This window comes from Trypanosoma brucei, chromosome 3 (genome assembly GCF_000210295.1).
Source record: "Trypanosoma brucei gambiense DAL972 chromosome 3, complete sequence".
Lineage (NCBI taxonomy): Eukaryota > Euglenozoa > Kinetoplastea > Trypanosomatida > Trypanosomatidae > Trypanosoma > Trypanosoma brucei.
This window is the reverse complement of record NC_026736.1, coordinates 111,678-137,223: the sequence shown is the minus strand read 5'-3', so window position 1 is coordinate 137,223 and position 25,546 is coordinate 111,678. Positions and strand designations below refer to the sequence as shown.

At 46.4% G+C, this 25,546-nt stretch overlaps 16 protein-coding genes across 16 annotated transcripts; 12 read left to right on the top strand and 4 right to left on the bottom strand.

The window, feature by feature from the left end:
- Positions 1-154: 154 nt before the first annotated feature.
- On the bottom strand, positions 155-1,225 carry TbgDal_III540 (hypothetical protein, conserved; the record flags this gene model as incomplete). The annotated part of the gene is made up of 1 exon (XM_011773706.1): positions 155-1,225. The coding sequence occupies one exon, from the start codon at positions 1,223-1,225 to the stop codon at positions 155-157; it is 1,071 nt and encodes a 356-aa protein (XP_011772008.1).
- A 189-nt stretch (positions 1,226-1,414) lies between these two features.
- Positions 1,415-2,332, bottom strand: TbgDal_III530 (hypothetical protein, conserved; the record flags this gene model as incomplete). The annotated part of the gene is made up of 1 exon (XM_011773705.1): positions 1,415-2,332. One exon carries the CDS (start codon positions 2,330-2,332, stop codon positions 1,415-1,417), a length of 918 nt encoding a protein of 305 aa, XP_011772007.1.
- A 228-nt stretch (positions 2,333-2,560) lies between these two features.
- Positions 2,561-3,295, bottom strand: TbgDal_III520 (hypothetical protein, conserved; the record flags this gene model as incomplete). Its single annotated transcript, XM_011773704.1, has 1 exon — positions 2,561-3,295. The coding sequence occupies one exon, from the start codon at positions 3,293-3,295 to the stop codon at positions 2,561-2,563; it is 735 nt and encodes a 244-aa protein (XP_011772006.1).
- Positions 3,296-3,607: 312 nt separating this feature from the next.
- Positions 3,608-4,906, bottom strand: TbgDal_III510 (hypothetical protein, conserved; the record flags this gene model as incomplete). Its single annotated transcript, XM_011773703.1, has 1 exon — positions 3,608-4,906. One exon carries the CDS (start codon positions 4,904-4,906, stop codon positions 3,608-3,610), a length of 1,299 nt encoding a protein of 432 aa, XP_011772005.1.
- A 2,696-nt stretch (positions 4,907-7,602) lies between these two features.
- TbgDal_III500 (hypothetical protein, unlikely) lies at positions 7,603-7,998 on the top strand (the record flags this gene model as incomplete). Its single annotated transcript, XM_011773702.1, has 1 exon — positions 7,603-7,998. One exon carries the CDS (start codon positions 7,603-7,605, stop codon positions 7,996-7,998), a length of 396 nt encoding a protein of 131 aa, XP_011772004.1.
- Positions 7,999-9,205: 1,207 nt separating this feature from the next.
- Positions 9,206-9,652, top strand: TbgDal_III490 (acyl carrier protein, mitochondrial precursor,putative; the record flags this gene model as incomplete). Its single annotated transcript, XM_011773701.1, has 1 exon — positions 9,206-9,652. One exon carries the CDS (start codon positions 9,206-9,208, stop codon positions 9,650-9,652), a length of 447 nt encoding a protein of 148 aa, XP_011772003.1.
- A 1,070-nt stretch (positions 9,653-10,722) lies between these two features.
- TbgDal_III480 (hypothetical protein, conserved) lies at positions 10,723-12,985 on the top strand (the record flags this gene model as incomplete). Its single annotated transcript, XM_011773700.1, is given in 2 exon segments — positions 10,723-11,139; positions 11,138-12,985. Coding segments are annotated over 2 exon segments (2,265 nt in total).
- Positions 12,986-14,438: 1,453 nt separating this feature from the next.
- On the top strand, positions 14,439-15,611 carry TbgDal_III470 (hypothetical protein, conserved; the record flags this gene model as incomplete). Its single annotated transcript, XM_011773699.1, has 1 exon — positions 14,439-15,611. One exon carries the CDS (start codon positions 14,439-14,441, stop codon positions 15,609-15,611), a length of 1,173 nt encoding a protein of 390 aa, XP_011772001.1.
- A 576-nt stretch (positions 15,612-16,187) lies between these two features.
- TbgDal_III460 (flap endonuclease-1 (FEN-1), putative) lies at positions 16,188-17,369 on the top strand (the record flags this gene model as incomplete). Its single annotated transcript, XM_011773698.1, has 1 exon — positions 16,188-17,369. One exon carries the CDS (start codon positions 16,188-16,190, stop codon positions 17,367-17,369), a length of 1,182 nt encoding a protein of 393 aa, XP_011772000.1.
- Positions 17,370-17,710: 341 nt separating this feature from the next.
- Positions 17,711-18,277, top strand: TbgDal_III450 (hypothetical protein, conserved; the record flags this gene model as incomplete). Its single annotated transcript, XM_011773697.1, has 1 exon — positions 17,711-18,277. One exon carries the CDS (start codon positions 17,711-17,713, stop codon positions 18,275-18,277), a length of 567 nt encoding a protein of 188 aa, XP_011771999.1.
- A 232-nt stretch (positions 18,278-18,509) lies between these two features.
- Positions 18,510-19,514, top strand: TbgDal_III440 (hypothetical protein, conserved; the record flags this gene model as incomplete). Its single annotated transcript, XM_011773696.1, has 1 exon — positions 18,510-19,514. The coding sequence occupies one exon, from the start codon at positions 18,510-18,512 to the stop codon at positions 19,512-19,514; it is 1,005 nt and encodes a 334-aa protein (XP_011771998.1).
- Positions 19,515-19,803: 289 nt separating this feature from the next.
- On the top strand, positions 19,804-20,649 carry TbgDal_III430 (hypothetical protein, conserved; the record flags this gene model as incomplete). Its single annotated transcript, XM_011773695.1, has 1 exon — positions 19,804-20,649. One exon carries the CDS (start codon positions 19,804-19,806, stop codon positions 20,647-20,649), a length of 846 nt encoding a protein of 281 aa, XP_011771997.1.
- An 813-nt stretch (positions 20,650-21,462) lies between these two features.
- Positions 21,463-21,777, top strand: TbgDal_III420 (hypothetical protein, unlikely; the record flags this gene model as incomplete). The annotated part of the gene is made up of 1 exon (XM_011773694.1): positions 21,463-21,777. The coding sequence occupies one exon, from the start codon at positions 21,463-21,465 to the stop codon at positions 21,775-21,777; it is 315 nt and encodes a 104-aa protein (XP_011771996.1).
- Positions 21,778-21,801: 24 nt separating this feature from the next.
- TbgDal_III410 (hypothetical protein, conserved) lies at positions 21,802-22,872 on the top strand (the record flags this gene model as incomplete). Its single annotated transcript, XM_011773693.1, has 1 exon — positions 21,802-22,872. The coding sequence occupies one exon, from the start codon at positions 21,802-21,804 to the stop codon at positions 22,870-22,872; it is 1,071 nt and encodes a 356-aa protein (XP_011771995.1).
- A 270-nt stretch (positions 22,873-23,142) lies between these two features.
- Positions 23,143-23,856, top strand: TbgDal_III400 (proteasome alpha 7 subunit; the record flags this gene model as incomplete). The annotated part of the gene is made up of 1 exon (XM_011773692.1): positions 23,143-23,856. The coding sequence occupies one exon, from the start codon at positions 23,143-23,145 to the stop codon at positions 23,854-23,856; it is 714 nt and encodes a 237-aa protein (XP_011771994.1).
- An 813-nt stretch (positions 23,857-24,669) lies between these two features.
- TbgDal_III390 (hypothetical protein, conserved) lies at positions 24,670-25,215 on the top strand (the record flags this gene model as incomplete). The annotated part of the gene is made up of 1 exon (XM_011773691.1): positions 24,670-25,215. One exon carries the CDS (start codon positions 24,670-24,672, stop codon positions 25,213-25,215), a length of 546 nt encoding a protein of 181 aa, XP_011771993.1.
- Between the last annotated feature and the right edge of the window lie 331 nt (positions 25,216-25,546).

The following is a 25,546-nucleotide window of genomic DNA, read 5'->3' as shown; positions in this document are numbered from 1 at the left end:
AACAAAAACAAAAGTAAAGAAGATATCCAGTAAAAAAAAACGTGGTAAAGCATCAGCAAACAAACAATGATGCAAGAAAATGAAATACAACTTTTTTAAAAACATCTGCAGTGTTTACAACAGAATTAAGTGAATAAGTGTGGCAAGGCGGGGGTCACTTAAAATAAACAAAGCTATTCCCTTGAATTTTTTTCTTTTCTTCAAGCCGTTGCGACCACTCTTCCCTCAGCAAGTGTAAATACCTCACATCGCCATCTTCACCGAATTTTTCGAGGAGTCTCTTGGCTTCAAGCCGATCCTTCCGCACTAACCCCTGATCTCCCTCAAGGACAGATATTTGCTCTATACAGGAAGCTATGTCTACTATTAACCGAGTGCCTACGGCTTGCACTTCCTGGTCGATACTTGCACGTCCGCTGTTCTGGAGACTCAACTTGTCTTTTTGCCTCGCCGCAACAAGATTACTTAGATTGTTTATATTACCCTTTTCTCCGCCTCGGGTATCCACCTTACGCACCCCACGGCTCTCAAACCTCTCCATGTTCACCGCAGCTAAGCCTTCTTCCAGATGCCGAAGGTTGATGAAGCGCACTAACTCGCACAATGAGGTCCATGCCTCCAAGTTACGCGCTGCCAGGGTTGGTGGGCAAAGTTTTTCTTTGAGACGAGGTTGATTCTGGCGCTCACACTCGCACTCCAAGACGATCAAACGTAAGCGGTTCTTCAACACTTTCCATGTTTCGTCAGAGACGCTTGGTTGAAGAGCAGTATAAATCGCTTGGGACGTGTCAACGGTATTTGATCCGCACTGATCATTGTGACCGGACACAACCCGAAGAAGTGGCACTAAATCATCCACACACCGTTTACTCCCACTAGTGTTGCTCGGTGCATCGACCTCACAAGCATAAAGCAATAGTGAAACATCACGGCATGCGTTAGCCATACAATCAAGGGAAGATCCTTTAAAAATGAGGAAAGAGTCGCCGACGGACTGCTCAAATCCCAACCCCAAAAGCCATTCAATCAACTGAAATACATGAAATGCTGGAGTAATAGAATTTATCCACGTCGAAGATGTGATATTGATACTCCTGTACTTGCACTCCGTGGGGTAGTTGACAACATTACTAAGCATTCTTTTGAGTATAGTGAGGCCTTTTACGCGGTGATTAAGCGGAGCGTCGCAATGCATGAGTCCAAGCAACAGGTGTAAAGTTTTCATAGTTCAGTGTCCTCCCGTCTGTAACTCAAGCGAGAGCCCCCTCCAGCAAAACAGAACCGGTCCAAAGACAAGAATGGAAGTGGTAATGGCATAACTCACACATTGATGATAAACCTAATGAAATAATATTGCAGGGTGATGAAAGTTGCATTAATACGGATTTTACTCACCAAAGGCTGGTAGCGTCCCTCAATAGTCGGTGACCCCTGTTTTCTTCTCATTGGAATTTTTAGCATCGCCCATCAACTCCTCTTCCATGCAATGTCGTATCTCTTGCAACTTCGCAGTAAGAAACTGATAAGGATCAGCACATTCCTTTCGCAATTTCCCACTGCTTAGCGCGTATCTACAGAGCGTGTACTTCTCCCCAGAACACAAAATAGCGTCCGATGAGATGGTTTGTTGATGCACTCTTTCGGGATCACAACGCCCTTTGCCACTGTTTGGCAACCAATTGACGAAAGAGAAAGGCAAAACTTGCGGGGGTGATGTTGCCATGACGGGTGCTTGACCGCCTTGGTTCCCCGTAGCGTGAGAAATGCCGTTGGATCCCCTAGAACGTTTTCTATTATTTATCCGCCTAGTCGTTACTAACTCGGTTTGCCCCAAACGTTCGTAGAAGCCATAAAGGTACATCTTGTCCTCGGCAATATGTAAAAGAGTATCAATAAAATCGTCACCATCGCCTTCGAAGTCGGAATCTTGGGATAAAACTGGCATTAAAAGCCAGTCTCGCACTATTTTCACTCGATCGTTATCGACTTTTTCACAGTGTATCACCTTCCTGTTACAAACAGAGGTGAGGGAAGACGCAGGCAACACATCCATTTCACACTTTATACTATCATCACGCGGGTTTACTGTACTAACCGGTTGGGAATAGTTATCGTCAAACTTTTCTGTCGGAGGAATCACGGGGGCATCCACAAAACTATCGTACTCAGTTTTCACATCCTCCTTACTCTCAGTGGGCCAACAACTCTGCTGAACCAAGGAATCGTTGAGCAGGGTGTTGCCATCCAACTTAGAAACCACATTTGATTGGGCATGTGGAAAACTAATGTTTTCACGCTTACCCCTATTATTTTCCTCTCCATCATCGCTCATCTACAACTTTAAATACCCGTACATACTGAAAACACCAAGCATCGGGAAGGAGAAAAGCACTGTAAAGACTTGCTTTTTTCAAAAAAAAAAAATATGTACATACAGTTTCGGCAACAATCAGGAAACGCACAGCAACAGGGATCTATCACCATGAGGACTCTAACACTGTATTTGTATTCCGCTAACTTCCCTTCGACACATAAAAACAAAATTTTATGTATATAGGTATCATGATAAAGAAACCAACGATTGAGGAAGCCAATCCTGGCATAGGGTGGTTTTAAGGTCATTAAACTCATTCAACTGTTGTAAAGTCGACGCATTTTCACAGTTATCCTCAGCACTTCGTCTAGCCTTGTTGAAACACATATCCTCGTCGTCATTGCACTTCGAAAGTAGTAGAGTCACAACAGCCTTTTGTCCAATGCGAGCAGCTATATCCATGACCGAATTCCCTTCAAGGTCTTTTGCACCAATGGCGGCACCAGCTTGCGTAATAAGAAAATTTACCATCTCTACGTTCCCCTTAAGGGCAGCAAACATTAGCGGTGTTCTTCCGTTGTAAGGATGCGGTAGGTCAACCAACGATCGTACCCCTGGTCTAAAGCGAAAGGTGTCAGTTCGCGATGATGTGGATTCGGAAGTTTCATCCTCACTTGAAGAAGAAGTGCTCATAGAACAAAGTAAAATCTTCATCATCCTTACATCCCCTTGCCACGCTGCGTGATGAATAACATTATAGGAGAACATATCTCGAGGATAAAGTGACGCACCAAGCCGAATTAACATCTCTGCTACCTCGTGTTGTTGAAAGCACACCGCCCACATTAGTAACGTCATCCGCCTCTCGTTATCCGCCATATTTACATTGTACGACGTTAGCAACCTTCCAACAGCCACAACATCACCGTTCGAAACCGCAGACTGGAGTTCATCAAACCGACTGATTGTCAACCCTAACATTTTTTAACGATTGTCCTTCAGCACTCTTTGGGAGGAAGGAAAACAAAAAAATCATGAACTGTCCAAGATAAAACTAGTAACCAAAATATATACAGTTTGTTTCATCATACTTATTAACGCACACATTTAGCAACCAATGCGACTTCAGGAAACTATCCTAATTAAAGAAGTAATTATGAATCATCTTCTTTCTCCCCCACCAAAACCAAAGACAAAAGAGATCTATGTTTTTTTCCTTTAAACCGAAAAGAAAAAATATGTGGATCCTGCGTTTCAGGAATATCATTTCTTTTTTTTTTTCTATATCCGATATTACTCTGTGAATAATATCTGTTGGGCACAATCAGCACCCGTTGGTTTGTTTGCTTCTATTTCAGGCACTTCGCCCCGTACACACGAACGGGTTAACGGTGTGTTGGGGTGAAATACCTTTTCCAGTGAATCAGTGTGGGATGGTGACATTACACTGTTAGGGAAAAGATTTCTCTTCAGCACGTCCACTTCGCCACCTCGTGACTTTGTATTACTATCCCTGAGGATCGTAAGCCGCCTCGGAGCAGTGTTCGGAGTAAATTTGTCGAAAACGATTCCCGGTGCAGTTGCTGGTTGGGGTGTACACACATATGTCTGAGGAGGAATAAAAAGATTCCAGTTTAGAGGAGTTTGCTGAACCTCACTCACTTGCTCCAACACTGGTGGTTGGTAAATTGATGTAAAAGGTGAAGTGCGCGCGCCATCGTCCACCCACATCGTTGGCGTTACCCATATGTTTTTATTTTCTTTCGGCTGCGGCGGAACACAAGTTTGAAGGTGTTTAACTTCCTGTACACCATTCAGGGGCACTTTACTCTGCATAGGCGTAGATGAGTCAAAATTGAGACACCGTGGAGCCACACGCGAACAAACTGCACCGGATCGAACAGGAGTTTGTTTGCACTGATTCTGTGGAGACGGCGCGACAAATATCTTGATGCCTGCATCTGCAGGGGATATATCAGCACCTTTAAGTAATGATGAAGCAGATACTGGAACGACGTTGCCAACAGGTTCATAGCAACTTTCCTCACGAAGAATTACTTTCAGGCACTCCTCAACATGCAGCTTCTTGCAAACGTGAGGAGAATTCTGAGCATTTGTGATCGTACTGGCAGAAACCTTTACGCGATCTTCTTTCCGCCTGCCGGAATATGCGGTACTCACCCACTGCAATCGTTGCTCTTCTATTACACTCTCAAGTGTCTTCTTGTTTTCATCCTCCCCCTCAATAAATACGCAATCAAACATATGCAGCGCCCGGCGCCACTTCCGTAACGAAACATCCCAAACTCTTTTACTTCCCTTGTTGACGTCAGGGGGTGAGAGGGGGATAATACCACCACTTTTTAATAAGGGATCGTGCTCCACCAACTTAATCATATTGTTGTACCCTTCGGTCGCATACCCAAAAGACAATTGCTTCTCGCGTTGATGAAGCCGGCGCTCACGATCAGGGGGTGATCCGCTTGCTCTACCGCTTGAATCGCGGCCGCATGCTACCTTTATACTGGAATCGGCGGTCTGAGACCCTTCTATGCCCTCCGGGAAAATTGTTGGACGTAGCGGAGTTTGCATGTCTTGTGCTTCTTAGAGGGGAAATGTGAACACACACGCAGTGAAAAAAGGTTCTTTCTTAATTCTTGGGAGAAACAAAAGATGATAAAAGGAGTAGAGATATGTACTGCGACGTATCGAAACCACGAGACGAAAGGGAAACAAAAAAACTAACTATTCCTTAAGTTTAAAAAAAATGACACGAAATAACCACATATACCCAACTTGCAACTCCCAAAATAAAACCCACACAAATTTCGTCCACCAAAGACAGGAGCACCTTTAAAATGATCACTGCTTTATAACATTTATTTAATGAAGTTTATAACTGAGGCGCAGCTTTAAGTAAGTGCTCGACACATACAAAGAAATCACCATCAATAACACCAGCTGCTAGGTAATCGACATCAGCCTTGACCCCTCGGAAGCACCGCCTCTTAGAAACCATTTAGGAGGTGCGACAAATGTATCAAACTGTGAGAGCATTATATATATTAAACAAATAGACAAAATATATCGGGTCGAAGTGAGAGTAATATAATAAAATTTGGTACGCACCAACTTCTCCCTTCTCGTAGTCACATACACATATACACCATGTTTCATCTCGCTTCTAAAAACAACGCTGCTCAGCATCACTGATTTGTTTTACCTTTAAAGCCTTTTCCGCCCTTGAAAATAAAAGCAATCGCACAGTTGCATGGTAGCACGCTTTCAGGAGGCAGCGGCAGAGTGATAATATCATCGAAGGAACGTTGGTCAATACGGCACCGACCAACACTACGTATATTCGTATTTTCTATATCAGTCCAATAAAGCAAACAGTGGCACAAGCAAGAAAGAATACACACACAAAAAAACACGCAATTCCACAAACCTCCCTTCGCGCAGAGTTGATGCATCAAAAAAGTCCAGAAATAAAATACAAAAGCGCAGATGCGAGAGTGCCATTTCCAGCTGTACTGCAAAACAATTGCAGAGTGACAAAAAAAAACGCCTCCACCGTCCGGTACCACTGGCGCAACATACCCTGTCCACTAAAACACCAAATCTGATACACAGCCCACTGAACTGTCACAACTGCACGCACCACGGCCAATGCGGCGGCCGCCGCTGCCTCCAGTTCCGCCGCCCACTCAGCCCGCATATTCCTATTATGAACCACAACCCGCTACACATTTGAACGAGGCAACGCCACACCGTCGGGTCCGAACCACAGAAGAAACAAAACTCCTACCACCCGGTTGCTCGAATGCTCCACAGTCCACTACCACTACTAGCGTCGATGCAGCAGCAACACCGGTAAGGCACAAATTTGCACCAGTGCTTACTTAACTCCCCACACCTGAAGCATACAACAAACTGCGGTAGGTCAGAAATTTACATGTCAAATTCCTTCTTCCCCATGTTAGGAGCTGGAGCAGCAACCACGCCTCTCATTTTGGGGAGCGTCAACCTCACCGGGGAGCCGCCGCACCCTAACATTGCCACACACGGTGTCCGTAGATCTTTCAGTTCAGAAAAGTAGCGCTGCCCCCCCCCCTAAAAAAAAAAAAAAAGAAGGACCCCGTACATGGCACTTGGTGTGCCATCTCACATTCCTGTTTTGCAAACATTTCCCCCTTTTTGCATTTTTGGAGACGCTATTTACTCCTCAGGTTTCCTGAGGCGGCGTTGGCAATAGATAGGCTCTGGAACCAGCTCCGCTACCAGAAGCGCTCCACAATACCGAGCTGCCTTTGGCACGCCCATCTCCCTACACTTACCTCACTGCGAAGCTTTCCTCTCAGCAAAATGAGTATACATTCAGCCGCCCCAGCCGCAATTATATTAAAACCCATTCCGTAATACACTGTTGCAAAAACACTTACTACCTGTTGGGGCGTACGGCTCTTACGATTCCTGTCCCCCTCCTGTCCGCTTCCTCCCTTCAAACATTTTGATACGGGGGGAAGGCAAAGCTCCGTCGTTCCCCTAGTGCGCTCCACAGCTTGTCAAGTACTACTTTTTTTTTTTTTTTGACCACTGGGGCAATTTGTTTCCTTTGTGGTTCCGAAATCATCCAAAGGAGGCTACGGCCCGTAAAGCACCAGGACGGTAAAGTTTCGAGACCGCAGCCGTCGGTGCGTGGTCTCCAATTTCGAGTATCCCCAGCTGTTGGCGGCCGTGCCATGCCGGCAACCCATTCACTTGAGCTATTCGGATCCCGTTTTACATTTTAATTCTCTTGTGCTTTGATGCACTACTGTTTGTCGCAGGGTGTCTTTTCTATCGGTGTGCCTCCGTGCTTTACCCGAGCCGCCCAACTTGTTATTACGCTCTGGGTAAGAGGGGTTTGAATATCACTCCGTTTCCCTGCAAATGCTGCTCCGGTTTCCTTGAAGAGTAAACGAACGGGCGGCGGTCGCTCCGGTCGATGCGAAAGTTTGCGACCCGACAGTGCTCCACCTCCCCAAATATTTTGCGGGGCATGTAACAGCTGGGGTGTGTGGGGTTTCTTGTATGTCCGCGATCCTTGGATGGAGTTCCTTACGCAAAATGATTTGGCGCATTCCCTCCAAGATTGAAGATTTTCCGTCGCGCAACCAGCCGCTGCGGTTCCGTCGCGAAGTACAACACTGCATCACGACCAGGTAATCGTGTTCCAACGTTTTGCCACTTCATGTGCGGACCGGTCGCCCGTCCATTGCAACAAAAACTTTTGAAGAGGGCTGTCAATGCTCACAACAGAGCACCGTTTGTATTTGATGTTGTCCGTTCTCTTTTTTCCATATTGCTGTCATGTGCCACACAAATGCCTTGTTGTTCTTCTCCGAAACCGGATCAGTATTAACCTTTTTTCGTGCAAAGAGAGATGTCCCCCTCAGCATGGGGCGGATGCGTTTCATACGATTCCTCGTCGGGGCACATTTTGGAATTTTGTGTGTTTTCAAATTGATTTCCTTTTTCATTTTCGTTTCCACTCCGTCACAGCTACCGAGCTCTCTGCTATTGTAGTGATTAGTAAGGGGATATGCCGTAATGAAGCTATAACATGTTATGTTTTTCTTATTAACCGTGTTGTATTGGCTGACTTTTGTTCTCATATTCTCTTCTTGTTAGCGTTGATGTAAACAATTATGTTTTCGCCGATAATATGCACAACACAAGCAGAGTTGTGAATGTCCTTCAGTGCCTGTCAGTTGAAACCGAAGGGAGGAGTCTTCGGAACGTATGTTGAAAGAGCACTGTTGTTGTGCTGTGGCAATTGTTAAATTACATTTGAGGTGTTATCAGGTTTTGTGGTGAGCGCATTATGGAACCTGAGGGTGGTATTTTTGCCGTCACTTCGTTGAATTGATTGCCGCGGTTGGCTTTAACCTGTTTTGGTGGATAGCTGCCTGCTTCTTTACTAGAGTTTGCTTCTTTGCCTTTTTGGGGGTAGGTGTGGTACATGATAGGATGAATATCAGGTGCCGGCGAAGGGTTTTGGTTTGCAGCGCGGTTGCTTTGGCGAAGTGTCCCTGAGCGAATCACTTGGGGTGTTCTTTTATCCTTTGCTCGATTTTATAACACTTCTTATCAATATCGTTATTATTTTGGTGTTGCGGTCGACTATTCAACACCGTGATACTTCTAATGGAAACATGATTTACGTGGTTCATTTTTGTCATTACAGCTTATTTGGAAATGAACAAAGGGGAATTCTAGCCACTGTTCCGCGTGCTGATGATAATAATTCTGTTTCTGCAGCTTGTTCTAAATGTGCTCCTCGCTGTATGGTTCTGAAAGCTTTCTCTCTTTTCTCAAGTTTACCCTCTCATCTTTCCTATCTTCCCAATGGTGGAAGGCAATTGTGAGGTTAAATTTTTATGCACCGTTTACGTATACGTTGTGTTGACGTCTGATCTTCGGTTCTCGTGTTGTAATGAGTTGTGTTGCTCGGCTATGCGTAGGAATTGGAGGTGGGGCGTATTTCCGTGCCAGGGAAAAGGAGGATCGGGTGTCTAGTACGTTGAAAAATTAAACATATGAATATTAAGTACTTTTTGTTTTATCATCTACCTGTCGCTCCGTTACTTCTTTGTTTTCGAACATGTCTGCACACCACTACATTAACGAAAGTCCTATGATAACCGTACTGTACGGTTTGTTGCAAGACATTTTGACAACTGTCGTTTCGGATTCCATCTTTTGTTTGTAAATTGTAATTGATCCCCTCATTCAGCGTAGTTGTGTGATGGGTGAACTTTCTCTGCTATAGCGATTGCTTCTGTGTTGTTACACTTTTCCTGCTTTTTTATTGTTTACAAAATCGTTTTTGTAAGAAGGTGCTCGACGATGCAGCGGTCTCAACTTGCAAGGAAGTTTGCCACACAGGTTGGCGCTTATTCTCTACTCCGTGGCCGGTGCCACGCAGTGTCGACATGGAAGGTTATGGCTACTCAAGCTGTTACTATTCCAATGTACCTTCCTGTTCGGTTTCACTCTGAAGGTCACGCAGCGGGGGAGGAAGCCGGTCGAACTGGGCAGTACCTCCTAAACAAAGATGACGTTCTGACACGTGTACTTGAAGTCGTCAAAAACTTTGAGAAAGTCGATGCCTCAAAGGTAACACCGCAGTCACACTTCGTCAATGATCTTGGATTGAACTCACTGGACGTTGTTGAAGTTGTTTTTGCTATCGAGCAAGAGTTTATTTTAGACATCCCAGATCATGATGCCGAGAAAATTCAGTCTATTACCGATGCAGTGGAGTACATTTCTCAGAACCCAATGGCCAAGTAAGAGCTGTTCATGATACTAGTTAGGAATGTCGTAATAGGCGCTAAACGCGCGCCCATAACAACATGGAGGAAAAGGTTGTAATGAAGGGTGTAAACGTTGGTTGTGAGTGATTGCAGAAAGTAATTTATGGTGGATGAATGATTATCACTTCGGCAGTAAATATTACCGTGCACATCACTAACTTAAGGAAATGAAGGGGGTAGGATCATGCAAACGTCGTACGTTGGGTGAAGAGGTCTTTTTTTTGTGAACGTTTTCCCCCCTGGTGTTCGGGTTATCTATTTGAGAAACTGTACGATGTTCTTGGAGGAGTTCCACCAATACTTTCTTGTGGACTCATTCCCTCGAAATATTTACCGTCGTATCGCTATTCTCTTAGTGCTCCTTCCTTAGCGAAAAAATCAAATGTGTGAAGGTGCGTTTGTTCCCCATAAGAACTCCACAGACATATGCTATGGTGATTGATCACATCGATGAGTGTTATTATGTTTTTTGCGTGTGAATTGTTCGAGCACCTTTTTCTTCGCCGAGCAAAACAACTGTTACGTGCAGCTCCTGGGGGAAACCTGGTTGAGAGTTAGCTATCAGAGCTGCAGATCTTACCATGCTTTATGCATTCCGGATGTTTGGAGAAGTTTTCTTTGCGATTGTAGTGCTGCACACGATATTGGTTATATTGTTTGGGAGGTCACCACTGGCTGATGGTAGTTGCCAAGTTCTACATGCCTGAGGAGGAGGGGGGGGGGTTCGCGCGTCAGTGAAACTCCAACATTTCATGAAGGGCGAGAAGACATTTTTGCAGCATCAGCCAACTGTAGTTAGCAGGCGTTTACCGTTAGCATTTTGTGAAGGATGGTTGTTTTGGCGTTGGCACCCTACCGTAACTTTGCTCCTCGAAGAAAATGATGGAAAAAAATACTCAATTCTCTTACCCGTTGACCGAAGTGGCTCACACAGTCGTGTTCCTTCTTTTCTTGCACCAAGGTTTAGCGAGTCAGGTTCACAGTAGGGAAAAGTATATATCTGTACATATATAACCTTTTTTTTTTGCACATTGGGACTTTTTCGTCATGACGTTGGCGAGCGAAGCTAGCTTATCTGGAATCCTGAAGTCCGAGTGGGACGGGTTACCATGTAGCGGAATTTGTAAACAGCGTTCTGTAAAAGATCATTGTGAAGCCAAGTTTTCGCGCTACTCGTTGTCCAGTGTATCTCGACGGGGCGGGGCTGACTTCGAGACTTCATCTGTTGACAGTGCTGACTCGGGTTCTTTCGGAGAAAGCGATGTCTCCCCGCTTCGTGCTAGTCAATTTCGGGGGAGGGATAATAGGGGCATCGGCTATATTCCAGAGAGAATCTACTCAGCTACGATCGGTGAGGAAGAAGAGGAGGAAACCAGCTCATACTACTCATCAGATAATAGCGCAGACTTTCAGCCACTTCATTTTTCACTTGTGGTGAGAACGTCGCGCTGTATCAGCTCAACCGGAAGCAGTAGTTTATCATACTGACGAAGGTGGTGACAGCTACGAAGGGACAAGCGTATCTGACGATTCCTTTAATATTAACATATGCCGTGGTCGTGCTCACCCCGCCCAAGGCTGTTTTCAAGAGAAGGTATATGAAGCTGTTGAGTCAGGGGAGCGAATCCCCGGTACCACGCCGCCGGAAGATCCACTTGAAACCACATGCATAAAAAAATTGATAAAGCGTTTGCGGGATCCCAATGTGGAGGTTACTTCGGAGGAGTTTGAAGATGTTGATTGGGATAACCCTAGCTTTAAGGAGCAGTTATATCATCTAAAACAGGTGGCAGCTTATATTGAAGCGAGGGAAATGAAGCTGAAAACAGCTGGGAATGACGAGATGGAGGCTCTGGAGTGTATCGATAAACAAATCAAAGAGGTTGTCAATAAGATTCCAGAGATAACAATATCAAACACGGTGTCAAAACACGATGGGGACGCAGGGACTGTCGTGAGGAAGCATTGCGTAATGAGAGGAATCACTATACCAATTGCTGTAAATGAGTGGATCGGGGGCACCTGTACTGTTGTCAGTAAGCCAGCTGGTGACTTGTTTTGTAGGGAAGGCTGTCCCGGCGACGTTAAAGAGTCGATGTTGACTATGCCGCAGATCAGGATGGTGGAAAGCCGAACAAAGGTTTTGCCATCAGAAAATAGGAGCTATGCATCGGTAATGGTAACAACGCTGGCAGAGTCTCCAAGACACATCCGTAGGAGGCGTGTGAATAAAAACCATGTTTCACAACTTGTGGATGTTATTTTTGATGACTTTGCAGATGAGATTGTGGAGGAAGAGACGTCCGAAATGCGGCGCCACCGAATCGGTGGGGTCGCATTGAATGAACACCCCAACCAACCTGCTGAGAAGTGTTCGAGGAAAAAACGGCGGAAGCATCCACCGAACCGTAATATATCACTTCTTGATGATGTTGTGGCAAGTGAGTTGGATTCGCTCAGCCTGTCCGTGATTCGACATGAATCGTGTGACAAGAAGACTCTCCATCCTTCCAAAAGGCGTCGCGCACACAAAGTCAACGAGCGTTCGATTACATTCTCAGATTTTGAAGTTAATGAAGGTTGTGAAATTCCCGAAACAGCAGAAGACATAAAGATCATACCTTCATTAGGCACAAGAAACGCCACCAAAACCCCACGAAAAGACAGACAAGGACAAAGTCGTCGCTCAAAGAAAGGAGTGTCTCGCTCAAGTTTTTCGTTGCTGGAAGTTCCTGGCGAGTTCGCTGGGGAGATTGAAAAGAGGGACATCGTCTACAAGGTATATCCGACTAGAACAACACCGTGCAAAGGACATGGAGATGCATCAAAAGATTCTGTGTATGTTGGCGTTCTCGGTGGTTCGATGGAAATTGGGGACAAGTATTATAGTACTTCACTCAATCATTCTGCGGTTGCCTCTTCAGAGAAAAAGAGAAGACGACACCGCCCTGATGGACTTCGTATGTCGCGTCAGTTGAAGTACTCGTTTGTGCCGGATGAAGAAATGATTGAAATATTTGAGTTGGATAGCGAATCGGGGTTAGTTGGGGAAGACGCTACTCCTTCAGCAAAAGGCGGAGTAATTTATGAAGGTAGCACAAGTAGTGGCCGTCGGCTGATGAATCGCTCCGGCTCCCTCGTACTACCTAAAATATCTTCCACCGGTCGCAGCAAGCATTGTGTGGAGCCGAGGCGCGTGCTAAATCGATCGATTAATCTAACAAGACTGCCTGAAGTGGTAGGTAGCGAGCTCCCAGACACCGTAGTGGATGGTGTGGATACAACAAAAAGCGTAGGGGAACGTGCGTGACCATCGTTGGTTCCCTTCGACCGTCGTCGATTCAATGTGGAAAAAGTCAAGACACGGGGAAAAAAAAAACTGTAATTCACTTATCGCTGTTAATGGCTGATGGGGAGGTTGATTGCAAGGTGGAGTACAGGAGAACTTTCTTTTCCTGCTGAAGCTTGTTCGGACGGGCGAGGCGACAGCCAACGTATAGGCGATGTAATCACAGCAATCTCTTAAATTCGGAAAGGCGGCATTAGCGCACATTGTCAACGTAAGTGTTATCCCTATACTCAGCAATTGTATTTGCTTATTTTATTTTTTGTACATGATATTGGTATCGTTAAGCAACAGAAGGTTGTTCTTCAATAACTTTTCTAAATACGTATGGGCACTGTATTCCCATGTTCTTCATGTTTCCAGGTGTTGGCCGACAGTTTTTTTTTTGTGCTATTTTTTTTTTTTTAAGGGGGTTTAGCTAATTCTATCCCCTGCATCATATGTGATTATTTGTAAAAAAAAAAATGGGTTTTGCTGTCATAATTATTTTTTGCTTTAACTCAGTCCGGAGAAAAGGTGGTGGTTATTGCTGTGTGTCACGGACACGATGCCTAGGGTGCGAAAGAGGAATGGGTAAGTTGGGGAAATTGGGTCATGCAACGAGAAAAGTTGTTGTATTGGGTAACACAGAACGACCCGTATGCTAATAGTAAAAATCATCTTGTAAATGTACAATGTTCGATATCCATGCCGTTTCCTGCTTTTGTGTTAGTGATGATATTAAAAAAAAGAGAACAAACAAAGAAGTAAATAACCCCAAGTTTGTACCAAACTCCAGTAGTAGGACAGGAGTTAAAGGGCACCGAAGATCGCAAGTACTTTCCACAGAAAGTGAATCTACTTACATTAGTCCTTCATATTAGTCAGGTGGCAAATGTATGTAAGCTGCTCGTTCACCCGTTACTCTTCCCATTTGTTTGACCCGCCTTGGTCGTTACTTTAGCCTCTGTGTGCAACCCTCTGTTCTTTTAGTGCTATTTTTGTATTCTTCCGCAGTACCCGTCTATTATTTTTATTATTATCATTTGTTGCGATCTTCATTATTTGTGACGGACCGTCATTGCATTCTCCCGCGGTCCACATTTTGAAAGCGACCCGCTTCAGCGAATGGCTTGTATGGCCACTGTATAATGGCGGGTGTAGGAAAGTGGCTGGAGCTGTAACGACACACTCCACCCACTCTGGGAGGGGAAAAGAGAGGAAAGAACTGTCTATACACTTAGAAATATGTGCATCGAATGAAGTTGTGGCGAAGTAACCATTCTACCTGGAGTGCTGCCAAGTACTTCGGCTGTGTGTTGAGATCATTGTTTTTATTCATTTAAAGGCTACCGCTCGTTGCCTTAATAGCTTGTGGTGCAACTGTAACCAACTTTAACCCCATGGAAGTCACCGCATTGCTGACGATCACAAGGTAATGTGCATGTTTGCCTGGTTAGTTGGCGCCACTGAATTTCTCACTTCTCTACCTGTCCAAACCAACGAAGCAAAAGAAGTCTTTACTAGGGTGTTTGTTGGGGGCATGAATGTTTCTGTGGTGCTTCCACCGAGTGCCCTTCCCACTGGCGAGTCGTTTAATCCCTCCATTTTGGTGGGACAGCGTAGCGTCTGTAGGAACGGCTCGAGCAACGCTCATGCTGTATGCACCGTCTTTGACGCTATTCCTTGCCTGGATCTTGAGGTCATCTCTGAACAGGTAGACTGTCTTGAACAGATTTTACCCTGTGGTGTTCTTTTTTTAGGCGTTATGCTTTCAGACACCTGCGGATACTCAACTATTCAGTTGCGAAGTTTGTTGAAAGAAAATCCTCGCGTGAATTTACTCTTCGCAGTGATATGGGGAGATAGCGCGGTGAAGAAATGCGAGTTGCTTCAACCTGGTGGTAGGGTAGAACTTAAGGTTACAACAGCGGAAATAACGTTCGTGTCGTTACCCTGTTATTTGGTGTCTCCACTAGATAAATTGCCACTTGTTCTAAGGGCAAGGGGCCGTGCGACGACGAGTTCCCCTATAGTTGACTTGCGCAGTAGCCGTTTGCTTGCGGATTGTGACATTTGGAACCTATATAAGGATATTTACGCTGTGCAGTTGGGTGCAAAGAGAGACTTGGACGATGAACTGATTTGCGTACATGTAACATTCGCCCCACAGCATACCTGTGGGTTAGATATTTACCGTAGCATCGTTAGTTTTATTGATAAAATTGGTGAGCAACCACAGGTAAGGATTCTTCGTGTTTGTTCTCTGAGGAATCCTGCATTGATTTACCAATGGGCATATATTCACACTACTGGCGATGCGACCGGTCACACTCGGGAGCAGTGGAGACAAGTGAGGGAGTTGATTGAGGACGGTGCAGGGGAGAGACTATCATCGTCTCGAGTTCTTCTAGAGCCTCATTTCACCTCAACGAAAATGTCGGTGGATAAAACTAGCGGTGAGCAACAGTTGCTAACAGGTGCTGGCCCTGGAAACGTCACTGACGGTGACGGACGGAGGAATAAGGGTGACTATTCGCTTCACGTAGCCGTATTGGTTTTAATTTCATGCGCGATAGGGGTGCTATCTTGGTTGTTGCAAACCCCTTAAGGAAGAGAGGAGACGACGCAGCATCGGTCAACTCTAAAGCACTTCCAAAAGGAAAGGGGGAAAAATATGAATGTGTGAAGAAGTTACACGCAATAATAAACTTATAATATGACTGAGCTGACAAGAGGATGATTCCACTAGACAAACATGCGGAAATATTTCTTTTACACCATCCAAAACATTTGTTGCCTCCTGATGTGCCGATATATTTCTGATGTGAATGTGCTTATTAAGGCCAGTAGACATTAGGTTGCAAAGTATGTGTGTATGTTGTGAGTCATTCGGCATGCGAGTGCGTGTTTTCTTCTCCATTTTTTTTCTCCTCCCCTTGTGGTGATGAGTGGAGTGGAGACAGTATTCTACAGGAGTTGCAAAAATATCCAGTATCTGCACCTTCTTTGCTTAACTAAATATACATTTGTTTGTTTATTATTTTTTTGTCTGTGCATTTATTTGTATTTTCAACCCGAACTCGTTCTACTGCTGTGCATAGTAAATGTCACACTTTTTGCTACTGCCTTTCCTCACAATTCTTTCCGGAAAGTGTTTCGTTGATTCTCGAGTCCGGCGAGGATAATGGGTGTTCTTGGCCTTTCGAAGCTTCTGTACGACAGAACTCCTGGCGCCATTAAGGAACAAGAGCTGAAAGTTTATTTCGGTCGACGCATCGCAATCGATGCCTCCATGGCCGTATATCAGTTCGTCATCGCCATGAAAGGCTTTCAAGAGGGTCAGAGCGTTGAGTTGACCAATGAAGCTGGGGATGTTACGTCTCATTTAAGTGGAATTTTTTTTCGTACATTAAGAATGATAGATGAAGGACTTCGTCCTATATACGTGTTTGATGGTAAGCCGCCCACCCTTAAGGCTTCTGAACTTGAGAGTCGGCGTCAGAGGGCAGAGGATGCAAAGCATGAGTTTGAAAAGGCAAAGGAGGAGGGAGATGATGAGGCCATGGAAAAGATGAGCAAGCGAATGGTTCGTGTGGGAAGGGATCAGATGGAGGAGGTGAAGACACTACTTCGTTTAATGGGCATTCCTGTTGTTCAAGCACCCTCTGAGGCAGAAGCCCAGTGCGCTGAGCTGGTGAAAAAGAATAAGGCATGGGCGGTAGGAACAGAGGATATGGATGCCCTGGCGTTTGGGTCCCGGGTGATGTTGCGGCATTTAACGTATGGTGAAGCGAAGAAGCGGCCCATTGCCGAGTATCATCTCGATGAGATATTGGAAGCCTCCGGTTTTTCAATGCAGCAGTTCATAGATTTATGTATTCTTCTTGGTTGTGATTACGTCCCCAGAATTTCAGGAATTGGACCCCATAAAGCCTGGGAGGGTATCAAGAAGTATGGGAGTTTAGAGGCATTTATCGAGTCACTTGACGGAACGAGGTACGTTGTCCCAGAGGAGTTCAACTACAAGGATGCGCGGAACTTCTTCTTGGAACCAGAGGTAACACCGGGTGAGGAGATCGATATCCAGTTCCGTGAGCCGGACGAAGAGGGACTGATAAAGTTTCTTGTCGACGAAAAGTTGTTCAGTAAGGAACGCGTTTTGAAGGGTATTCAGCGGCTTCGTGACGCACTTACGAAGAAAACCCAAGGTCGCTTGGACCAATTTTTTACCATAACGAAGCCACAAAAGCAGGTGAATTCGGAGGCATCTACTGCGGGAACGAAGAGGAACCGCGGTGCCGTAGCGTTGCCTGGCGTATTGCAGCGGAAGTCGTCGTCCGGACACAAAAAGGCTGTCAAGAAGTAGGATCTGGGGTGTCACACAGAGGGCGCATTGTACGCCTAACTTTCCCTCTCTTTCGTGTTTTCTCTGATGTTTTTGTGGGGATCGAGACAGATCTTTTTGTGTGGCTATTTCTTTTGCGACACTACGAATGGAGGAAGACGGGGTTATTTACAAAACGTTTAAATGAATTCGCGAGACGCGTCTGATTCTTGTATTTCGGTATCTTCCTGCACAGGTGCCTCGCCAAATTTGTGTTTATTCCTTCATTCTGTGCCTCGTAGCCAAAGGAGGTGCCATTCCAAAGGAATATCAGTGAAAAGCAGTGATAAGGAAAGGAGTGTAACGAGCACACATTGTTAGTAATGTCGGGGGCGTTCGGTTGCGGTTCGTACCGATCAGTTGTAGCTGGGACGCAAAATGTACCTAGACGTATGACGTTTTATCCCTCTGCATATGAATTGATTCAGCTCCACAAGGCGCATCGGGAGGTAATTCGCCACTTCTATGTTCGTGATAAGATATTTGACAATAAGTTCCCGGGGAATGCACTCGCCAATGGTTTATTTAAATTTGTGCCAAACCGGCGCGAGAACTATCATATGCGAGAACTCATGGAATCCATCCGCCGTAGGTCCATTTGGATGCACCGGATCAAGCAGCAGCGTGAAATCAATGCCAAAGTAGTCGAAAATATGGAGGTGAAGTATGGTAAGAAGGCTGCGGCGTCCATGCTTTGCTTCACCACTCCGGATTCCAACGCCTATTTTGCCCCGCACCGTTACCAGGATGTGGCAAACTCGTGGCCAAACTACTGGCAGCACCCTAGCGTCAACCACGTTGTGCCAAAACCGCGGTGGCGTAGGCACCGGGAACTGGGTGGAATAACACGTGTCGAGGATCCGTTCGCTGTACAAGCGAGCGACTACTAGCTCGTTATCGCTGAAGGGCTGGGGCCACCTGTTACCATTGCAATTGTTTTCTTTGATTTTTTTTCAGGTTGCTTTGACTGGTGTTCACAAATTTCCTCCATTGCATTTTTATTTTTTCCTTGTGTTTCCATTGTAACGGAGCAGTTGGGGCCACTGCGGTTACCCGCACGAAGAAGGGCTCATTGAAGAAAAGGTATCGAGCGCCGCAAATCCTTTGGTAGGGTAAGTTTGTATGTTGAATGCTGGTGGAGCCTTTTCCGGTTTCTGGGAGTGGTGCGCGCAAAATGGGGTCGTAAGCAAGAAATTGTTCATTCGGCAAAGCATGCAAGGTTTGATGCCGTTACTTTCTCTTCATGCAGATCAGCCAATTGGCGCTGGAGATGTGGTGCTTTCCGTCCCGTACCTGTCAACGCTTAATGCACAGACGGTGAGGGGTGACTTACGACCTGTGGCAGTGCCATCTATTCGCGTAATGTGTAGGTTCCTGCAGCGTCGTGGTGTTGACATATCCACTGCACGGGCTTTGTGGTTGGCGAGCTGCTTGGCGTGTGCTACTCGGCTCGTGGCTCAGGGCCACGAGGTTGGATTTGCCCCACTTCTCTCCTCCTCGTTGTTGCCAAAGCTGCCTTCCCCGTTTGTTGAGGCGTATGTTGGTGGTTATCCCGCCATTTCGGATGCGTTAGCGGGTGTGGCGGATGAGCCGGTACGGCGGGCGTATCTGAAGGATTTCGAAACGCAGGTGAGATCTCAGCTGCGCGCGACACATGCGATACTTCGGTTTAATCAGCGCCGACATCCCTCCCGCATTCCATTAACACTGTTGCCCACTGTTGACGAATTATGCGCGGCGTATCGTACAGTTCTCCAACGCAGTGTCATGTTACCTGTTGACTGTGTGCCATCCTCTCCTGGAGATTTGGCTGACCTGTTGGAGGAAAAACAAGGTATCGATGTTCTCCCCTCACTAGTGCCGGGTATTGACATTATTCGGAGCCCCACTGGTTATCCACCAGTTACGAGTGTGGCTGGAAATTCTTCAGGCACACCCATCGCGGGCGATGAATCTAACGCGGCTAACTGTTCATTGCACACTTGTGTACAGTCTGACTTCATTTCACCGGGAACGCGGCGACGCGTGTTGCTCGAAACAGAGCCGTTGTCAAATCGACGCGTTGTGGTTTGCTCCACAAAGGAGATAAAGGTTGGTGAGGAGCTGTTTCTCAGCTACGGTTCTTGATACGATGAATCGGATAGGGAGAACACTGTCACACGTTGTCATGTACTTTTTCTTTCTTGCGTACTGTTGATTGGTTGAAAGACCGAAGCGAGAGAATAGAAAATACGTGAGGTAATACACATCGTTGCAGCTGTTCGCGTCCATTGGAGAGGGGAAAGGATGCCGACCTTTTTTGTTGCTTCACCTTGGTCTTATTGAACCCACCCTTTTTTTTCTTGTAACAACGTGAAATAGGGAAATAAAGCCCCTTGCATTAATTTTGGTCCAGTGAAACATCTTCTCGACTGACATGTCCGAATCAGAAAAAATTGATGTAAGTGGGGCAAGGAATTATAAGAGCATATCGGCCGCCCGAAAGGCCTTTGAAACCGGTGACATCGAAATGTCCCGAATGGAACATCAAAAGCACATTTACAAAGAGGTCCACAACCCCTCTGCATCGGATTACGTGAAGTCCGTGGTATTTGGGGGACTGGACGGAATTATAACGAGTTTTACAGTCGTTTCCGCTGCTGTTGGTAGCAACAGCAGCGTTGCCTCCGTCCTGATATTTGGTTTCTCGAATGTCATTGCAGATGGTTTTGCCATGGGATTCGGTGAATATGTTTCGGGTGAAGCTGAACGAGATAATGCTCTAAGTGAGAGGCGACGCGAGGAATGGGAAGTCGAAAATGCTTTTGATATGGAGGTGGACGAAATGGTGCAAATTTATGAGATGAAGGGTCTCTCCCACGAAGATGCCACAACCATAGTGAACATCATATCGAAAGACCCAAAACTTTTTGTGGACTTTATGATGACCGAAGAACTGGGGATTATTATTGATACAGAAGACACGCACGGGCCCAAAAAGCAAGGCCTGGTCATGTTCTTGTCCTTTATGTTCTTCGGTGCCGTCCCACTGTTGGCGTACCTTCCCGGGAAGGGAAAAGGGATTGATGGCGTTTTTGCGTTGTCCTGCTTCCTGGCCACTTGTGCGCTCATCGTACTTGGGATGTTAAGGGGGTATCTGTCGGGTGTAAGCATGTTACGTTCCGCAGCTCTAATGGTTTTTAATGGAGTTGTAAGCGGCCTGTTCAGCTTCACGGTGGGATCACTTGTGGAGCACGCGCTGCGATCTAGCATCGAAGTGTGAACGTAGAAAACTTGGACGGCGGGAGTTTCCCCAGCGGAAAGGTCGTTCTCCAGGGATGTATAGCAGCATGTTTGCTCCCGGAGCGATATAGCCTGCTCATAGTACGTAATTGTTCTTTTACTCATCGACAGAACTTTAAAGCGTTATCCAACGCTAGAAGCGAGATTCTTTCAAGCGCGGCACCGCAAAGGGGATGAGGGGGTTGATGGATGGACCTCTTCCCTGTACCGCGTATTCCCTTTGTTCTTTAAAAATTTATACGCCCTTCGACCACACATACCTTTTACAAAATTTCTTGCTCCACCAAAGCGGCACCACGTGGACGGGAAGTTACACGCAATAATAAACTTATAATATGACTGAGCTGACAAGTGGATGATCCCGCTAGACAAACATGCGGAAATATTCCTTTTACACCATCCAAAACATTTGTTGCCTCCTGATGTGCCGATATATTTCTGATGTGAATGTGCTTATTAAGGCCAGTAGACATTGGGTTGCAAAGTGTGTGTGTATGTTGTGAGTCATTCGGCATGCGAGTGCGTGTTTTCTTCTCCATTTTTTTTTTCTCCTCCCCTTGTGGTGATGAGTGGAGTGGAGACTGTATGGTGGACAAACTGTTTTGGTGTGTGTGTGTGTGTGTGGATGAAGTGTAACTTATTACCCCAAAATGCGTTCCGGTTTTGGCGGATCACGAGGCAGGTTACTTGTGCCACTTCAGTTTCTACGGGCGTTTGCCGTCACAATTCGCCAAACTGCAAATTTCTCTCAAGTAGAATGACTGTGTTGTTCTTCTGAGAGTGCATTTGAGATATGATCATTCTTCTCTTTCCTGTTTGTTTGGTGTTCTTTGCGCGTTGGCCGTTGCACATCTTTGTTGAGTGGGTGCTTGTGAGTCCGTATGTTTTGGGCATTTGGTCGTACCGGTTTGGTTGTCTTCCCATATCTCTTTCGATTTTGTACGGGGAAGGGGAGGAGGCGCTAACCGCGTATGGTGTGAGGAGAAAGCTGCACCCGTTGGATCCTCGTTTAAACGTCCTTGTCTTTCCATGCCTCACTTTCCTTTACATTTTTGTTTCCATTTCGCACCTTCTGATATCCCTTCCGGTAAGTAACTGGAAGGATTAGGGGATTTGTGTATTTGCTGCCAGGATGGCCGAGCGGCGGCAGCCCCGGGTGCTTGGCGCCCAGCGGACGGTGTCGGAAGTGCTTGGCCCCAAGCCAGTTGACATATCAGACATTCGCCTGCTAATCGATCGCTGCGTAGGCGGAGCAGTTGACAGTACACCCACGTTGGGGGAGCTGGAGCGTGTTCTTTCTTATTTTGCGCGGCATAACAGCGGGTACATCAGGGCTGGTGTGGATGACTTGCACATTCTTGCGTCGGAAATTTTAAATAACAATACCCGTGCGGTCATGGTGTTTGGTGAGTTTGGCTCTAGCTTTGGTGATGTTGAGATGTACCTAATCTCTGTTGTTGTGCAATACAATATGTCATTGGAGGCAATAACGATAAATGCTGTGAATGTGAGTGATGATGCCGTTTCTATGCTTTGCGAAGCGCTGACCAAGTCCCGGGTTAGTTTCATTGACCTTTCCAACACTCCCTTAGAGAGTGAAGCCGGTCACTCACTTGCAGCACTTGCACATGTAAACCCGTACGTGCGGACGATCATTTTGGACGATACACTTGTTGCTGAAGAGGTATTAGACGAGATTGATGTAGCATGTCAGTTCAATCAGAGTAACTTTGAAGCCAACGGAGGCGTGGTTGATCCAGGGGGGACCGCTGAAGTTGCGCGTATTAGACATAGAATTCGAAACATAATTAGGGCTAAACACAAGAAGATTATCTACTGTGTTCCACATGTTTTGGGGACGTGTCCTGATGGTGATATGTGCATGTTTTCGCACACCCCGATGACATCTGGAGCTCCTGATACCAATGCCAACCTCCATGAGCGAATTGTGGACGTGTTTGCCGTAGGGGGAGGTTTAAACAAGTTACCGGCGCCTCCAAAAGCTGGTGCGTCGTGGAAGAACCCTGAGGAGCTGGGGGAACACACACTGCGTTTGAACCTAGAGAAGTGCCGGCCGGGGAAAGCGTCGAGGAAGGAGGTCAGTGATGATGGTGGGATGTTGCGTAAGTCACTCATGATTACCGTGATTCCTGTAGCATTAGTTGCCGCGAGCGTGTGCGCTCTGCGGTTATGGAAGCGCTAGCGGCTCGACAGTATAATGTGATGGTTTGTAGCCTGTACGTGTGCCAAGGAGGCTGAGGGCGACTGATATCTACTTTTCTTTTCCCACGCAAAGCTGTGTAGCGTCCCTACTTCATTGCCTGTATCCCCTTCCTTTCGTATGTAATTTCGAAACGCCTAACTTTCGTTGCTCAGAAGAAAAATACTGAAGGAAAGGACGATATAGGTATCGAGGTCATCGACAAGAAAAGGAGAAAGTAAATCAAGGCAAGAGGAGATATAAGGGAGGACGATGTCTGGCTCTGGTCATGACCAGTCAACAGATATATTTTCTGCTGACGGGCGTGTGTTTCAGGTAGAGTACGCCTGCAAGGCTGTCGACAATGGCAGCACCGCCGTTGCTGCCTGTTGCAAGGACGGTGTTGTCGTTGCTGTGGAGAAAATCCTCACAAGCCGCATGCTGGAGGAAGGGTCCAATAACCGTATTCATGCGGTAGATCGGCAGGCTGGAATTTGTGTTTGTGGAGTGCTCCCCGATGGTCTTGCTGTTGTTTCACGCGCTCGTGGTGAAGCAGAGAACAGTCGAGATATTTTTTCCACACCGATACTAGGCTCCTTGCTTGCGTCTCGAATCGGCGAGTTTATGCACGTTTACACGACTCACTACGCCTATCGCCCCTTCGGCTGTTCGGTCATCATTGCCTCTTATGCTGACGATGGCCCGCAGCTTTATGTGGCCGACCCGAGCGGGGCAGTTGCGGGGTACTATGGAATAGCGTTGGGGAAGGGCAAAACGGTGGCCAAAACCGAGTTGGAGAAGCTGGACTTTGCGACTCTGACATGCAGTGAGGCGGTGGAAAAGCTAACCAACATCCTCCATGAGGTGCATGACAAGTCGAAAGATAAAATTTATGAGGTGGAGGTGGCATGGGTGTGCGACAAGTCCGACCGCACCTTCGTGCATGTGCCGAAGGAAATGGTACCGCATCCAACCCCCGCATCATAGTGTGGAAAGGTGAGAAATGCAACTGTGAAATGGTAAAGGAAATCGCGTGCAGAGGGTTGTGAATGACTCCGTGCTCTTGCACGGAATTTAGTCAGGACATTGCTCGTTTTTCTTCTTTCCGCCCATTCGCGTTTTGTGTGTTTATGTTTGTGTTAAGGGAGGTATATTTTTCTTACTATTTTTTGTTACCTGCACGTCATGCAGTTGACATACGTGAGAGCAACGTTGGTCTGTTTCTACTTTAATCTCATTTGACACTATTGTAGTACCACAGTCGTCAATTGTGTTCCTGAAACACCTTTCGCTTCATTTTGTTTACTTTCAGGAAGATATATGTTTTTACACAAGCTCAGTGGTAGTGGTGAGATGAAGTTTTCCCTGGTTTCAAACTTGTTGGGTCTTACTGGAGACCCCGCCTGAATTGACGGGGGTTTCTTAGAGGTTCGACAACTAAGGGCATGGGATATGTCACGGATTGTCGTGAGATTACTAGCCATTTGTTAAGTTTATCAAATCTGATACAGCGACAAACGTTCGGTCTCTTGGCCCCCATCCTTGCGGTGTGAGTGTGTAAACTGCTGTTTCATAACCAAGTAGAAAGATGTAGATCTGAGTTGAACCCTGCAATCCCGCACCTGTACAAGGAACTTGCCATTCTCCCTTCTTTCCGTTTGTCGCGGTGGATGCCGCCGTCGTTTTCCCCTCTTTTCACATGCATTTCTTTTCTTTTTTGTCGTATTGGTGCTGCACGTGGAGCAGTAAGCGTACCTGCACCTCCGTTGCAGTCAGCGGAGGCTAGCAGAGTAGATATAGATGGTGTTGCGCAGGTGGTTCCCGCTACTTGGCGTGCACCGTGTTGGCTATACTCACCCGAGTACGCTTCCTGTCCCATGTGCGCAACGATGGGATCTGCGGCTCGCACGCGCCCGTATCTTTCAGGAATATATTGAGGAGAAGGCACCCGGCGCGTGGCAGTTAGAGGATGAACGCTCCATGTCGCCAGAGTTTAAAACCTTCACAGGGTACCCGATGAGGGACATGCGGCCGGGATATGGGCAGAACCTTCCGGATTATATCATGAAAAAGCGGCTTCCTAATAACACTCACTATGAACTGTTTGCCCGTCGTGACATTCCCAACGAGGACAATGCTATGTATGGAAAATATCTCTACGATATGACTGTGCATGGGACATCACTACCGTCTACCTACAGGATGCATAAGGATATCAACAAGGCTCAGCGTAACGACAGAAAGCTATCGGGCAACCGTTTTAAGGTGTTGTGTTCCTCTGGAGCAAAGAACCCACCGTCTGGATGGGAGCCTATTCCCGATGCAACGGAGGAGGAGGAGGATTAGTAGGAACGGTCCGCTGTGGTGTGCGTTGGTGTGTCTGAGAGAAATTATATGTTGGTTGTGTGTTTATGCCTCTCCGATGCTTGAAATGTACGAAATTTCTGGGGGGGGGAGGGGCGTTACAAAAGTTTGTTGTGTGGAAAAGTGCCCTGCAACTCAGAGTTGGGGTAACTTCAGTGGTGCTGCGATCGTTTGCCCATTTCGTCGCCTCCCTATCTTTTGGGTATGTCTTGTGCTACTCAAATTTTGTTTTGCACCTCGCAAAGTCTTCCCTTGGACCGGACAGTCGGTATCCCTTTTCTCTCCTTCCTCCCCCCATCCACACACACACATC